This window comes from Diospyros lotus, chromosome 4 (assembly GCF_014633365.1).
Source record: "Diospyros lotus cultivar Yz01 chromosome 4, ASM1463336v1, whole genome shotgun sequence".
Taxonomy (NCBI): Eukaryota; Viridiplantae; Streptophyta; class Magnoliopsida; order Ericales; family Ebenaceae; genus Diospyros; species Diospyros lotus.
This window is the reverse complement of record NC_068341.1, coordinates 29,498,705-29,515,273: the sequence shown is the minus strand read 5'-3', so window position 1 is coordinate 29,515,273 and position 16,569 is coordinate 29,498,705. Positions and strand designations below refer to the sequence as shown.

The following is a 16,569-nucleotide window of genomic DNA, read 5'->3' as shown; positions in this document are numbered from 1 at the left end:
TACATCCTCGCCATATACATGCCATTATTAGCCATGATGGCTGGAATATGTTTCAAATCTGATGAATCAAAATTGGGTTTTCAATTTCCAACAATTTGAGTTCATAGTTAGTATTCAAGAACTTAATGCAATGAAGTCATGGCTCAGTTTCATTTAGGGCAAAGTTCATATATCACTCTTCACATTTGGTTTAATTATACTAATCATCCTTGTATTCTAAAAAATGTCACCCAACTTTGGGAAATTTGCAAAAATTGGACTTTCGGTACTAAACTTTATGACACTTTAAAAATCTTTGCAAAATTAGGACTTTTGAATGTGTATTTGAAAAAAATACTCCCGCTTTTCAGTTGGTTTTCTCCTTGTTCTTCCTTTCCAATGGTGCTTCTTCTTCCTCGTTAATTAATTTGCTAAGAAGATTTTCAAAATTCGCTATACACAGCGATTGTGCATCTTTCTTTTTTTGCTTAAACTGCTATTCTATTCTATTTTTTATTTATTTTATTTTTCAATGGCTCTTCTTTTTTCTCGTTGATTAATTTGTTGAGAATATTTTCAAAATTCGCCACAAACAATGATTGTGTCTTGTTTTCTCCACTTAAATTGCTATTCTATTATATTTTTTTATTCTTTTTAAATGACTTTTCTTCTTCCTCGCTGATTAATTTGTTGAAAAAATTACCAAAGTCTGCCATACACAACGGTTGTCCGTCTTGCTTTCTTCGTCTAAACTGTTATTATATTTTATTTTTTTTAGTGCTTCACTTTCTGTAAGTTCTTCATCAAACAAGCATAAAGGTTGTCCAAAAATATCAATTTTAGATATCGATTGTAGACATCTGATGTAGATAGCGGTTTAAAGATATCGGTCGATTAAATATATAATGATAACAAAAATTGCATAGAAACATGAAATACTTTCTACTATAAAGTTTCAGTGTCCCATAAAAGTGAAGAATAAGTTGTAGAAAATTGATGTTATTTTGTATGTTTCATCCACTTTATAATAGAAACCATTTCATGTTTTCATGCAATTTTTTTTATTATTGATATATATTTAATCAACCAATATCTACTATAATCGATATCTATAACAAATATCTACAATCAATATCTTTAGACAATCGTATTCTACGACTGATATCTACAACCGATATTTTTGAACCAATATCTATCAATAATCGATATCTACATTAGATATTTACAACCGATATCTAAAACTGATATCTACAACCAATATTTTTGGACAACCATATTCTACAACATATATCTACAATCGATATCTTTGAACTGATATCTATCAATAGCCGATATCTTTAGGGGAAACATAGTAGCATTAATTTTCTACAACTTGTTCTTCACTTTTATGGGACACTCAAACTTTATAATAGAAATCATTTTATGTTTCTATACAAATTTTCTTATTATTGATACATATTTAATCAACCGATATCTACTACAATTAATATTTATAACAGATATCTGCAATCAATATCTTTGGACAATCATATTCTACGATAGATATATGATGAACTAACTTGCTCATATTAATTAAGTTTTAATGATTAACAAAAAGATAATTTGTAATATACAAATTATAGTATTTTTGGTGATTAACAAAAAGAGTATTTTTCTTAAATATATTAATTGTAGTACTGAATTATTTTTTATTAATTTATAAAATATTTTTTCATAGCATATGTATTACCAAAAATATTATTTCTTGTTAAAAATATTTTTTAGATTAATTTATAAAATATTCTCATAGCATATGTAATATTATGTATTATCAAAAATATTATTTTTTATTAACAATATTTTAAAATATATTTTAGATTAATTTATATAAAATTTTTATATCATATGTATCTCAAAAAATATTTTAACAACTAAGTGCATGTGCTTGGATTTGAATCCAAGACCTCTTATTTGTTCAAGCTTTATCTTGTCAGCTGATCTATAAACCCTTTTAGGTATTTGAGTACACATTAATTTTAAATTATACTAAATTTTCTTACTATAACGATCAGATTTTTCATCGTTGGAAAAGTGACCAAAATGGTTATAAATACCCCATCCCAAACTCATTTTTTGAGTACCCAAGTGTTTCCATTGTATATTCAAAGTATCCGAAAACTCTCAAACCCTCTCAAGTAAAGCATCCAAACAATCCGAGGCTCTTGAAGCATTATTGCACATCCACCGAAGAGACACAAGGCAAGAGGAGAAAAGTTCTTCAAGTATTCTACGATAAATATGAATTTCTCTATTTGAGATTACAAATTTATTTAAATATTATTGTCTTGTATAATTTGTTCTTAATTGTTTATTTGTGTTCAAGCATTGACAAATTTTATGTAAACATTTAAATTATTATTGAGAATTGTATAAGTTTCCTAAAATTATTAAAATCTAGGAGAATTTAGTTTCCAAGATAAGTTAGAGAGAAAACCTTGGTGTAGTGGTTGCTTAGAACCCATTGTAATCTAAATGTGTATCTAGTTTCTAAGGTGAGTTAGTGTGGAAACCTTGGTGATTTTGATTTAGTGGAACCTTAATGGTGGTTAGATCTTAGGAGAGTGGATTAAGTGTGTGTGGAAACACCGAACCACTATAAATTGTGTTGTGCTTTATATTATTTATTCTTGTTATATTTTGTGCCTTGCATTAATTATTAATCTCAAATATAATTTATTATATTTATCAAATATATATATTCTTAAATAATTATTAATCAAGAATATTCATTAAAAGGGAGAAAAATTTTAAACACTCAATTCACCACCCTCATGAGTGGCCATACCTTAAGGGACTAACAATTGGTATCAGAACAGACTTCTAAAATAATTTAACTCTTAGTTTACACTTTAACTTAAAAGAGATCTAGATGGCCACATTCACCAACCAAGCTATAGCTAAAAGATTGTCACTCTCTAGACCACCATTAATTTGATGGCATAAATTTTGTTTATTGAAAAATGAAGATGGAGTCATATTTATGTTCAATAGATTGTTATTTGTGAAAAATAGTTAGAGATGGTTTTGTCACAGCTTCAACTAAAGAAAATAAATGGATCGAATAAGATATTAAAAAATATTAAATGGATCATAAAACTAAATACATAATTTTTTATTCAATCATTCCTAGTGAATATGAAAAATTATCTACTTATTCTACATCACATGAAATTTGAAGAAAATGAGAAGTAGTATATGAAGGTATCGATCAAGTAAAAGATACTAAGATTAATTTCTTAATGTCACAATATGAAGAATTTGAACTACTTCAAAATGAAAATATTAGTGATATGAATGGTAGATTCCAAAAGATTATAAACAATCTTAAGATGCTAGGAAAAATAATTTCAGAAAAAGATCAAATTAAGAAAATTCTTAAATCTCTAACAGTAGATTGACATTCTTTAGTGACTGTTATTTCTCAAGTTAAAAATTTAAAAGAATTAAAAATGAAAGAATTAATAAAAACACTTCTAACTCATGAATTAATATTAAGTAAGATAAATGAAGACATGAAGGACAAGAAAGATAAGAAAATCTCGGCTCTAAGAGTAAATGAAGAGAAATGTTTTATGAGCACAAAAGAAGATGAATATAACTTAGAGTTAGAAGAATTACAAAAAACATACGAAGAACTATATATAAAATATATATCTATTAAAAAAGAAGTAAAAACAATCAAGAAGAATCATAAAGAAGAAAATGAAAAATTAAAGAGTGAAATAAAGAAATTAAAAGAAAAATCACAAGAACTCATGAAAGAAAATGAAAATAAATTAAAAGATCAATTAATTAATCTTGAAGAAGAAAAAAAAAATTAAAAACTCAAAATGATAAATTATTAGTAGAAAAGAAAGCCATAGAGAAAAGTTTAACCACATTAATTTTAAAGAAAAATTCAAAATCCAAACCAAGGTACAAAACACTTAAGAGAAAATGAAAACAACCTAGATAGAGACCCCAACCTAAGAGAAACAACATAGTACAAATGTAGATACCTAAAGGGATAATACAAACAATGAATGAGCTAGATTATATAATCTTAAATGTTGCTCCTCATCCTCATACATCAAGAATAATTAAATCATTTGATCCTAATGAAGAAAGATTCAAGGGACCTGTTTATAGATGGGTGTCCAAACCTAAAACATGATCTTATCAAATATGTAGATGTGCGTGAGGACCACAATGTAAAGCGAATGGTATATGGATAGTGGATACTCATAGCACATGACTAATGGAAGAGATCTATAGATCTCACTCCCAAAGAAGGAATGTATGTCATCTTCTAGAAATAATGCCTAATAGTAAAGAATTATGATATTCTCTTATGGCATAGAAGATTAGGTCATGTTAATTCGGACTTAATTAGAAAAATAGCTAATAAAGATTTAGTTATAGGTCTCCGTAAGATAAAATTCAATGAAAAAAATATCTTGTAATGTTTGTTGCCAAGGAAATCAAACTAGAGCTTCCTTTAAATTTAAGAATGAGATATCAAGCAATAAGCCTCTACTACAATACCCGAGAATTTCTAAAGAACTCAAGTGTAATTTAACTTGGGTTATAAGTTCAATTTTCAGATAAATTGGGGTTATATAATTTTCTACAGTTATCAGTACCGAATCAACTATAGGGAGTGTCCTGGAGCCTAGATGTCTAAGAAAAATGATATGGTATTAACGAGCGTCCCGAGTTAAGATTTATGGTATTAAAATAAATTAGAATCGAGACAATTTTCGGTACAACTTCAATTCAGGCTGAAAAATCGATTCATCGTAGGGGACTCCTGGGAAGTCAACGGAACCCTGAAGGGGTTTTGATTTTTCCTAAGAATCAACCCCGAGATGGTTTCGGGATGAAACTATAGTCCGGTGAGAACATTAGGGCATAATCGTCCTTTTGAGTAAGTTTGAAATTATTAATTTTGCATTTTAAATATTGTAATGTAAATTATTTCAATGGTTGAGGGTGTATTTGTAATTAATGAAATGCTCAAATGTAATAGGGAGAAAATATGGGGTTTAAATATGTAAATTTTCATATATATTGGTATAGTATATATAATATATATATATATGTGCGTGTTGTGTGTGTGTGTGTGATGGCTGAAGACTTAATAGGTAGTTTTGTGCAAGTGTAAGTGGCTGGAGGAAGTGATGGCCAAACCAGTGGGTATATGAAATCAGGGGGTAAGTGAAATCAATGGGCTAAGAGGAAACAATGGGCTAGTGCCCAAGATATATTTATATATAAATATGGTGTGTGGTGGAGAAAGCTCCCACGTGCTGCCATCTCAAGTCCTATATATATATATAAACATGGAGGAAATTGGAAGCAGCAACCTAGGTGGATTTGAGCCTCCCATTAATTTAACTTTTGGATTGCAGCTTGGCTGCCAACCATGAAAAGCCTATAAGTAGAAAGGGAGAAATTGAGGGGAATTAAGGGAAAAGAAGGAGGCACGCAAAGAGGGAAAAGGGAGGAGAAATTGAGGGGGAGGAGGAATTCCGCCAGCAGCGAACTTTTGGATTGCAGCTTGGCTGCCAAGCATGAAAAGCCTATAAGTAGAAAGGGAGAAATTGAGGGGAATTAAGGGAAAAGAAGAAGGCACGCAAAGAGGGAAAAGGGAGGAGAAATTGAGGGGGAGGAGGAATTCCGCCAGCAGCGAAGGAAGATGAAAAATAGGAGAAAATTAAGAAATTTTGGAGTTATTCGATATTTAAAATATTCAGGTAAGTGGATAAAATTATTAAAAATATTATATGTCTAAATTATAGATTGTTTATGACTAAATCATGCATATTACACGATCATATTTGATTATTATGAGTCGTAATTTTATCTTCCTATGAAACGTTTTATTTCGTAGCAAGAAGATAGAAAAGGCAAGAATCGATCGTCTCAAGGTAAGGCCCCAACCCTCTATTTATGTTCCTTAATCCCTATGCAAGTCTTCATTGTTTTTGATATTTTATTTCCTCCCTCATCGTGATTCGGTTCCACGCATTAATAGTGCAAATACACGTGGTAACCATTTTATAATATGAGTTGTTGTTGAGTCTGTGAACGGTGGACTTAAGCTAAATATGTGACTCCTAGTGATATTTATTTTTAATCGTCACCAGGCTTTGCCAAACCGATGTGGGCTAGGTTCTTAGAGAATTGGGGAGACTCGATGCGATTGTGGCGGACAACTGACCAGCCTCTGTCTAATATTTAGTATGATCAAATATGCATGACCAACCAATAATGTGAGTAACGAAGTGCGTTACCCGTAATCCTGAAAGTAAAGTGGTACAAATACTTACGTCGTATAGGGGTTCATACCTTGACCCTAGAATCGTATGAGATATCAATATGTCGGCCTACAAATATTGGGACTAGTACCTTATGCCGTAAATGGGTTGAGAACGTACCAATATGGGTTCAATGACGTGATTTGCATAACGCGGAACATGTGAGCTTTTGCCCTTAAACTACTCAAGTAATTATTCCCATAATAATTGTGTAAAGATCCTTGCATATATATGGTTGTGTGAGTTACATATGATCATGCATGACATTGTATTTATGTTTATCAGGTGAGGATTATGATGGGTATTTGTCCCCTCGGCCTCTGAGCGAGGACACTACTATTGTTGTGCCGATGATGTTTAGGCAGGATATGCGTGTGCAGCCATACCATAGAGGGTAACATATTGTAACACACCACTTTCTCGGGCGTGTTATAAATTAGGACAATCCTGGGACGATAAATTTTTTCTTTCAAACTAACACTTAAAGAACATTATTTCTCGCATCCGTTCCAGAGTTTCCATACATTTTATCTCTAACGAGAGACGTCATATACATACCTTAAATGCGGAAGCTAGAATCGAACCTGACATCTTACTTTAACATAAATCATAAATTAAATCTTTACATCATCGCTTCTCGAATTTAATCCTCAATACAAGGCTATTCATCAATGGAACAAAATTTCCTCAACATGACTTAAAACATGACATACGTCTCAACTAACATCAACACATAACATGTGTCCTTACTAACATGAACCTTAAATAAGGTTATACATCGTCATCATTAACCATAAGGTTATACATCATCGTTCATCAAACATCAATCATAACTCACATCTTACATCATGGACTTTCAAAACGTTTAGATTTTAAAGTAGCAGGACTTAAACACATGAGCTACATTACATACATTCATTTCATTGTTCATTCATCATGCACTTAGCTAAGTGCCATTTCATGCCTCATTCATCCTCGTACCTGCTACAATCTCCATTTGGAACGTTTGAATATTCCAGGGGCAAAGCCCATTAGATGATGAACCATCTAAGTAAGCAGTACAAAATCATTTTCGTGCATGAATGCAATATGCAAAATGTCCTCGTAGTTTTCGACTTGAGTCAACCGCACCCAACTGCTGCTCCCCATTTTTACAGCCCCTTTCCTGGACCGATGTGTATGGGTGCACACTTGGTAGAGCAGCGGCACCAGTTCATAATCCCAAGCCCTTTATGCAATGTATGATCAATAATATCATAGTGAATGTATGCACATTTCAACATCAATACATGTAAATGCAATCTACATGACATAATCACATCAAGACATGACAACATGATAAATTATTTTCATCAAATCAGGTTTTGGAAGAAACCACTTTCAAATCAAGCATTTTTCATAAATCTAAATTCATTTTGGTAAGTATTACTTACCTCATACGCTTTCTCATAACATCTCGATTCTCGTGCCAGGTTTCTAATGTAATCAATTCGAATCCTCAACGTACCCTGGCCATCATATTCATTTAATAACATCAATAATCAATTCCTTTCCTAATTTCTTCATCACTTTCCTTTATTTCTTCCTATTTTCCTCAATAATTCCTTAAACATTTTACTCACTAAATAATTCCTCAATAATAATTCAAACTAAGCATTACTCAATTATTTCCTTGAATATTTCTCAATAGCAATTCCTAAAATAAATTTCCTAATTTACTGAAATTTCTAGGGAATTTTGCTTACCTTAGCTTAGCCTCTCGGACTGCCTCGATATGAGTGCCATAACCTCAAAACACGTGACCGACCTCAATTGTCGCGCAAGTCATTGATTCTCGCACACCACCTCGGTTCTCGCACACTACCGCAGTTCCCATGCATTTACCTCAATTTTTGTGCGACATCTCAATTTTTGTGCATCGCCTCAATATGTGTGCCCGACCCATTTATTCTCGTCAAAATCTCCAAAATATTAATACATCTTCATTTCTTATTTTCTTAGAATTTTCGGAGCTTCCTCATATTTTTTCTAATTTTCTTTTCCTTTTCTATTATTTCTTTTTCTCTTTTCTTTTTTTTTCTTTTCTATTTTTCTTTTCCTTCTTACTATTCATTCATCTTCTTCACCCCTGCTGTTCTCCTTCCTCCATGACTGCGCGAACCAGCCCTGTTGTGCGCTCAACCGCCATGCCCAGCCACCTCCTTGCCGTGCGCCGCCCATCGCGGCCGTCCCCGGCCTCTAGCGAGTCATCACCGCCAGCGCGGTTGCTGCCTCGTCCATCCTCCGTCGCGCGCCCAGCTCCGCCACGGAGCTTGCAGCGCTGCCATGGCCAACTTCGGCCACTGGAAAACGGCCGTCTTCGCCCACGTCGGAAGCTTCCCGTGTTAGAATTTTTTCATTTTGTGTGCAATATTAATTGGATTTTGTTTTTTTTTTAAGAAAAAAAAAAAACCAGTTGGGCTATAGCTTAACAATGCCTGGAGGCCCAAATGAATTATATGTGATTATGATTGGACTTTGGGCTTGGTGCACCTTAATGGCCTTAGGCCTAGTTATATAAATATGGTTTGTGGAATAAGTGTAGGCCCAATAGGGTTTTGTGATGGGTAAAACCCTATTGGCTCTATATATATATGGCTAAGTCCCCTCTTCACTCTGATCATCTATTACACCATTTTCTTCCCATTAAGAAAAGGGTTAAGGCCTAATAGCAGAGAAGAAGAGGAAGATTTGGTCTGGTGCAGTGCTTTTGTGCTTGCCATTGCAATCAAGATTTTCATCGTTGTTATGGAGCATAGAGGTATTCTTCTTCTTTATTAATATCAGTATTTTATATGACATGTGAATTTATTATATATATACTGTGAAGTATTTATATCTAACATGTGGTATCAGAGCAAACACATATTCATATAGGACCTGATTATACGTACTGTAAGTTTCAATGCACATATTGTGAATTTTTTACTGTGCAATGTCCATGTATTACAAACTGTTCACCTCTGCCGTGAACATTTACTTATATATATATAATACATATATATTATATACAATCTCTCTGCAACCTCTCTGCAACTAATACTTATATTATATAAGATATATATCTTCCATTGCCCTGTCTTCTCCAATCTCTTTGCAACTAAGCAAAGTATATATATATATATACATACATATTTATAATATGTTCACTGCTACGGTTTAAGAAAGAGAAAGAGGCTATACCGTTGGGTTGATGGCGATGAAATAAAATGGAGAAGACAGTGGCAGCGACGGCCATGGCGTAGTTTGTCGTCGCCGATGGCCCGCGTCGCCGGTCGCGGCCTTGAATGGAGAAGAAGAAGGCGAGGCAGCCGGCGAAACAAAGAGAAAGAAGAAGTGACGGCGACGCACAGAGAGAAAGGAAGAGGCTATGGAGGCGGTGGGTTTGAGAAGAAACCCTAGAAGGAAGAATATGGGTTTTAAATGGGGCTGAGTTGTTATTCGGGTCGGATCTGGGCCGTTTAACCTGATCCGAAAGAGACCCATAAGTGGATCTGTTCCAGCAGATCCAAAATTTGTTTTTATTGGGCTTAGACTATCCTTTTATCAAGTGGGCTAATTTCAATTCATGGGCCTATTTTGTTATGGGGTTTTAATTTGATTATTTGGGCCTGTTTTTATTAACTTAGCCCATATGTTTATTGGGATATATATGTTTTGTTATGGGCTTTACTCATTTAATTATTTAAATTATATTTTTGGGTCTGAAATTAAAATTTTATTTTGAGCCTAAAAAAATTAATAATTAAATGATAAATCCATTACTCAAAAAAAAAAAAAAAAAGGGAAATTTAAGTTGATTGATTTCACTTAATTATTTTGGGACATTTGTTATTTGAATTGAGGTGCATAATTTTCTGCCCAAAGGTGTTAATTGTGTATTTTAATTTAGATGACATGATGTAAATGTGAAAATACATTGTGACTTGAAACTTTTATCCCAAAGGAGATTGTTTTTGAGTTACTTATTTTTCATATTTGGGAATTTAACTTGAATATTATATTTTCTACCCAAAGGTGATTTTATAATGTGCATTTTAAATTCCTGTAAGAATAATGCCATAAAGGTTTAAGGCTTATTCTTGTTTATCCTTTGTCCCTGATTTACTCACTTGAAAATTTAAATTGTATATTATATTTTCTGCCCAAAGGTGATTTTATAATGTGCATCTTAAGTTTTTGTAAGAATAATGCCATAAAGATGTTTGGGCTTATTCTTGTTTATCTTTTGCTTACATTTAATTGCGATATATTTTTTTTTATATACAGCCCCTTGCGCTTTCAATGTCGATAATCAGACTTCAACCATTGAGACTCTGACTGGAACCAATTTTAAGAGATGGAAAGAAGATATTGAAATTCAACTGGGTTTGATGGATCTTGACATAGCCTTACATGCGAATGAGCCTCCTAAGCCAACTGTGAGGAGTTCCATTGAAGAGAAAGCTAGGTATGAAAAATGGGGAAGGGCGAATCGTTTAAGTTTGATGATAATGAAAAGGTCTATCTCCCATACTCTCATTGGTGCCATATCTAAGACAGAAAATGCTAAGAGATTCTTTGATGATATAGTAGAAAAATACAAATCGTCTGAAAAAGCAGATGCTGGAGAACTTATGGATAGGTTGACAGGAATGAAGTATGATGGGGTGGGTGGTGTGAGAGAATATATTATGAAGATGGTTGATATAACTGCTAGACTGACCGAGCTTGAGATCCCCATTACTGAATCATTTCTTGTTCATCATCCTCTTAACTCCTTGCCTTCACAATTTGACCAATTGAAGACTTCTTATAATACTCAGAAGGATAAGTGGAATACCAATGAACTAATCTCTATCTGTGACCAAGAAGAAAAGAGGATCCTTAGGGGTTCTGGTGGTAGTGTGAATTTTGTGAGTCAACCAAACATGAAAGGGCATTCCTCAAGCCACAATTATCGCAGAAATAACAAAGGTGGCAACAAGATCAAAAATCAGAAGAGCAATGGCCCCAAACCTGCTATCAAGAAAGAGATCAATTGCTGGTTCTGTAAGAAAAATGGTCACAAGAAATTTGACTGTCACAAGTATAAGAACTGGTTGGCAAAGAACAAAAGTGGAGGTAAACCACTTGCTTTTGTTTGTTTTGAATCCAATTTAATAGATGTTCCATTGAATTCTTGGTGGTTTGATTCCGGGGCAACTATTCATGTGGCTAATACCTTGCAGGGGTTCAAGAGCAAGCGAAAGCCAAATGATCATGAGAGAACGCTGGTGGTTGGAAATGGCATTCGAGTACAAGTTAAAGATATAGGAGCAGTAGAGTTTAGATTAGAAACTAGATATACCCTTGTTTTGAATGATGTCGCTTTTGTACCGTCCTTTAGGCGGAATTTGATCTCCATTTCTAAGATGGATTGTGCGGGATATCATTTTGGTATTGGCAATGGAAGTTTAAATTTGATTTTTAATTCAGTTATTGTTGGCACTGCACTCTTGTGTGATGGGTTATATAAGTTAAATTTTTCTTCCATGGCTACTTCCTTGAATGTTGAGAATGTTGGTGTTAAAAGAACCTTGATTAAAGAAAACTCTTCAAACTTATGGCATAAACAGTTGGGTCATATTTCCAAAGAAAGGATGGAGAGACTTGTTAAAAATGGTATTTTGCCTACTGTTGACTTCAATGATTTTAGGACTTGCGTTGATTGCATAAAGGGAAAGCTCACCAAAACCAAGAAAAGAGGTGCAACTCGTAGTAATGAGCTTCTGGAAATTATCCACACTGATATAAGTGGATCTTATGTCTCTACATTATGTGGGAACAAATATTTTCTCACCTTTATTGATGACTTTTCTCGCTATGGATATGTATATCTTATTGCGGATAAATCTCAAGCACTTGAAAAGTTTAAGATTTTCAAAACTGAGGTGGAGAAGCAGCGAGAGAAAAGTATAAAGGTTGTGAGATCTGATAGAGGTGGAGAGTACTATGGTAGGCATGGACCTAGTGGACAATGTATGGGTCCGTTTGCCATGTATCTACAAGATTGTGGGATAATTGCTCAATATACCATGCTTGGCACACCAGATCAAAATGGAGTAGCTGAAAGGAGAAATCGCACACTAAAAGATATGATGAGGACGATGATGAGTAGATGTAATCTACCCATATCTCTTTGGGGTGAAGCCATAAAGACTGCAATGTACATCTTGAATAGAGTTCCTAGTAAATCTGTGCCTCTAACTCCTTTTGAACTTTGGGTTGGTCGTAAGCCGAGCCTAAATCATTTCCGAGTTTGGGGTTGTCCTGTTGAGGTAAGAATCTACAATCCTTCTGAGAGTAAATTGGATCCTAAGACTACACGTTGTTTCTTTGTTGGTTATCCTGACAATTCTAAGGGATACAGATTTTATTGCCCTAGTCGAGGCAAAAAGATTGTGGATTCTATCACTGCAAAATTTTTGGAGAATGATACAAGTGAATGTTCTTGTTCTAGTGTAAGGGATGTTAATGTGGAAGAGGAAATTATGATAATGCCAGTACCAGTTGTACATGAAAGGATGGTGTTTGAACCAGATCAAACAGAAGAAGTATCCCAACATGAAGATGCTCCAGTACACATTTCACATCTTAAAATTCCTGATAGGCGCCCTCAAAGAGAAAGAAGATCTGCTATATCAAATGATTATGTGGTATACCTTGGTGAAAATGACTACGATTTTGGTCATGTTATAAATCCAATCTCATATAGCCAAGCTGTTTCAAGTACTTGTTCTGATAAATGGTTGGAAGCCATGGAGGATGAAATGAAATCTATGGCACGCAACGATGTGTGGGAACTAGTTGAACAGCCTAAACGAGTTAAGCCTATAAGCTGCAAATGGGTGTTCAAAACTAAGAAAGATTCAAAAGGCAATATTGAAAGGTACAAGTCGAGATTAGTAGCTAAGGGTTTTACTCAGAAAGAAGGAGTTGATTACAATGAAACATTTTCCCCTGTTTCCTCAAAGGATTCCTTCAGAATTATTATGGCACTAGTGGCACACTTTGATCTTGAACTTCATCAGATGGATGTTAAAATAGCCTTTTTAAATGGACATTTGCATGAAGAAGTATATATGCAACAGCCTGAAGGCTTCAAAGAAAATGGCAAAGAACATTTGGTATGCAGGTTGAAGAAATCTATTTATGGTTTAAAACAAGCCTCTCGATAATGGTATTTAAAGTTTGATGAGGTAATTACTTCATTTGGATTTGCTGAAAATAAGATAGACCAATGCATATATCTCAAGATCAGTGGGAGCAGATTTGTTCTTCTTGTGCTATATGTTGATGATATTCTCCTTGCAAGTAATGATTTGAACCTGCTTCATGATACTAAACAAATGCTTTCCAAGACTTTTGACATGAAAGATCTTGGTGAAGCATCATTTGTTCTTGGTATTGAAATTAAAAGGGACAGGACTCGAAGTTTGTTGGGACTCTCTCAAAGATCATATATAGATCGTGTTCTCAATCGCTTTAATATGCAAAACTGTAGAGCTGAGGAAGTGCCTATAGCTAAGGGAGAATTGCCTAGTAAGAAAAATTGTCCCAAAAATGTAATAGAGCAACAACAGATGGAAACTGTCCCTTATGCTAGTGCTGTTGGAAGTTTGATGTATGCTCAAGTTTGTACTAGGCCCGATATTGCTTTTGCAGTTAGTGTGTTGGGGAGATTTTCTTCTAATCCTGGGCCTGAGCATTGGGTGTTGGCAAAGAAAGTTATGAGATACTTGCAAAGAACAAAGGATTTTATGCTAATGTATAGAAAAATTGATCACCTTGAGGTGGTTGGGTACACAGATGCAGATTTTGCAGGGTGTCCTGATGAAAGAAAATCCACTTCTGGATATGTTTTCATGTTAGCTGGTGGGGCAGTTTCATGGAAAAGTGCAAAACAGACACTTGTAGCTTCATCTACTATGCAAGCAGAGTTCGTAGCATGTTATGCAGGGGCATCACAGGCTATGTGGTTGAAGAACTTCATTTCTGGGCTTTTGATTATTGATTCCATCTCAAGGCCAATCAAAATTTATTGTGACAATAGTGCTGCAGTTTTCTTCACTAAAAATAATAAAAGTTCCAATGGTTCCAAACACACAGAGATCAAATATCTTTCAGTCAGAGACATGGTCAAGAAAGGTGATATTATTGTAGAGCACATAAATACTCAGGTTATGGTTGCTGGTCCATTAACCAAAGGACTTCAACCTATTGATTTTAAAAGGCACGTTGTTAATATGGGGATTTTAGAGTCTTTTGATGTGCTTGATTAGTGGGAGTTGTTATTTTTGTTGAATTGTTACTCCTAATCACTATTATGTAATGAGCTCGACTATTTATTTCATGGATCCATGTTAAATTTTAAAGTCATATGCATGCTAATGTATCTTTTCATGACATTAGATTGGTGATATCACTGTATATTTTGGAGCTGTTATGTTTGTTTCTTTTATCACTATTGAAGGCATTCAAATTCAGCTTTCATGGATAGTGATAGTTAAAGGACTGATATAGACTTGGCATGAAGATCATATAAGGTATATGCTATTGTCTATACTACACTTTCAAATCATATTGTGTTCATGTTAATTTAATTGCCAAAGTTATGGCCATAGTGCGAATTTATGGAAATAAATACATTTTGACGGCTATGATCTAATTTTGGTAATTAGGTCGAACGGAACATGTTTAGAGGTGATTATCTGTTAAGCTATGCTTTCAAAATAGTGGCCACTCAAGTTTTTAAATTCTTGTTGTCCAACTGGAGAGTCAATTTCAAAATATATATATATATATTGACACCAACTAATATTGCACAAGTGGGAGAATGTTAGAATTTTTCCATTTTGTGTGCAATATTAATTGGATTTTGTTTTTTTTTTAAGAAAAAAAAAAACCAGTTGGGCTATAGCTTAACAATGCCTGGAGGCCCAAATGAATTATATGTGATCATGATTGGACTTTGGGCTTGGTGCTCCTTAATGGCCTTAGGCCTATTTATATAAATATGGTTTGTGGAATAAGTGTAGGCCCAATAGGGTTTTGTGATGGGTAAAACCCTATTGGCTCTATATATATATGGCTAAGTCCCCTCTTCACTCTGATCATCTATTACACCATTTTCTTCCCATTAAGAAAAGGGTTAAGGCCTAATAGCAGAGAAGAAGAGGAAGATTTGGTCTGGTGCAGTGCTTTTGTGCTTGCCATTGCAATCAAGATTTTCATCGTTGTTATGGAGCATAAAGGTATTCTTCTTCTTTATTAATATCAGTATTTTATATGACATGTGAATTTATTATATATATACTGTGAAGTATTTATATCTAACATCCCGATCCTCCATCGAACCCTCCGCCATAGCCAGCCGAGCCAGCCTCCCTTCTTCGCGTACTTGCTGATTCGAGAGGAACAGCCATGGTCGCAGCTTGCGGCCATGAATGCTGTCCGTTTGCTGCGGCCAGCTCCCTCTCGCACCACTCTCATTCTCTCATCTTGCTCTCTCGATCTCCAACTCCCTCTCCTAACCTCTCGGCCAAAGCTCGCTGGCTGCCCGAGCTCTGTTTCAGCTCCTTGCCATGGCCGAATTGGCCATCCCTCTAACTCCCTCAATCTCTCTCTCTCTCTCTCTATATATATATAAGCGATGAAGCTTGGGCGCCACTCCTTCTCCCGACAGCTCTCTCGACCATTTGTAATTCCCTCAACCCAATTTCACAAGCTCCAGACCATGCCCCCCACGCCTACAGACAGAATTCTCTAGACTTCCCCTGCTTCCCACGCGTGCAAACATATATATACACATTTCACATTTAACCCTCCAACTTTCATTAATTACACTTGAGGGATGGGTTAATTACAATTTAACCCCTCATAATTCATCCTTATGTCACTTGAAATTTCCCTAATTACAAATACACCCCTAAATGCCTAATTAATTCGCTTTACGATGCTTTAAATTCAAAATTAATAATCTTCGATTACTCGATAAAGACCGATTTTGCCCCCGGATCCTTACTGGGCCCTTGATTCATCCCGCAACCATTAAATGGTTGATCTTTATGAAAAATCGGAGCCTCCCTAAGGTTCCATTGAATTCCCGGACGTCTCCTATGAAAATTCGGTATTTCATCCTGATCCGAAGCTGCATTTTAGCTGTATCGAAAACCATCTCAATTCCAATTTC

At 34.6% G+C, this 16,569-nt stretch overlaps 1 protein-coding gene across 1 annotated transcript; it reads left to right on the top strand.

The window, feature by feature from the left end:
- Positions 1–10,517: 10,517 nt before the first annotated feature.
- LOC127799580 (uncharacterized) lies at positions 10,518–11,754 on the top strand. Its single transcript, XM_052333734.1, has 2 exons — positions 10,518–11,459; positions 11,567–11,754. Exons 1-2 carry the CDS (start codon positions 10,730–10,732, stop codon positions 11,593–11,595), a joined length of 759 nt encoding a protein of 252 aa, XP_052189694.1. The 5' UTR covers positions 10,518–10,729; the 3' UTR covers positions 11,596–11,754.
- Positions 11,755–16,569: the final 4,815 nt, after the last annotated feature.

What these genes read in the sequence shown, in the direction of transcription:
- LOC127799580 (XM_052333734.1), top strand. Translation starts at nt 10,730, where the DNA reads ATGGATCTTGACATAGCCTTACATGCGAATGAGCCTCCTAAGCCAACT. An exon ending in GGCAAAGAACAAAAGTGGAG is followed by an intron (nt 11,460 to 11,566) that starts GTAAACCACTTG and finishes AATACCTTGCAG; the next exon opens with GGGTTCAAGAGCAAGCGAAA.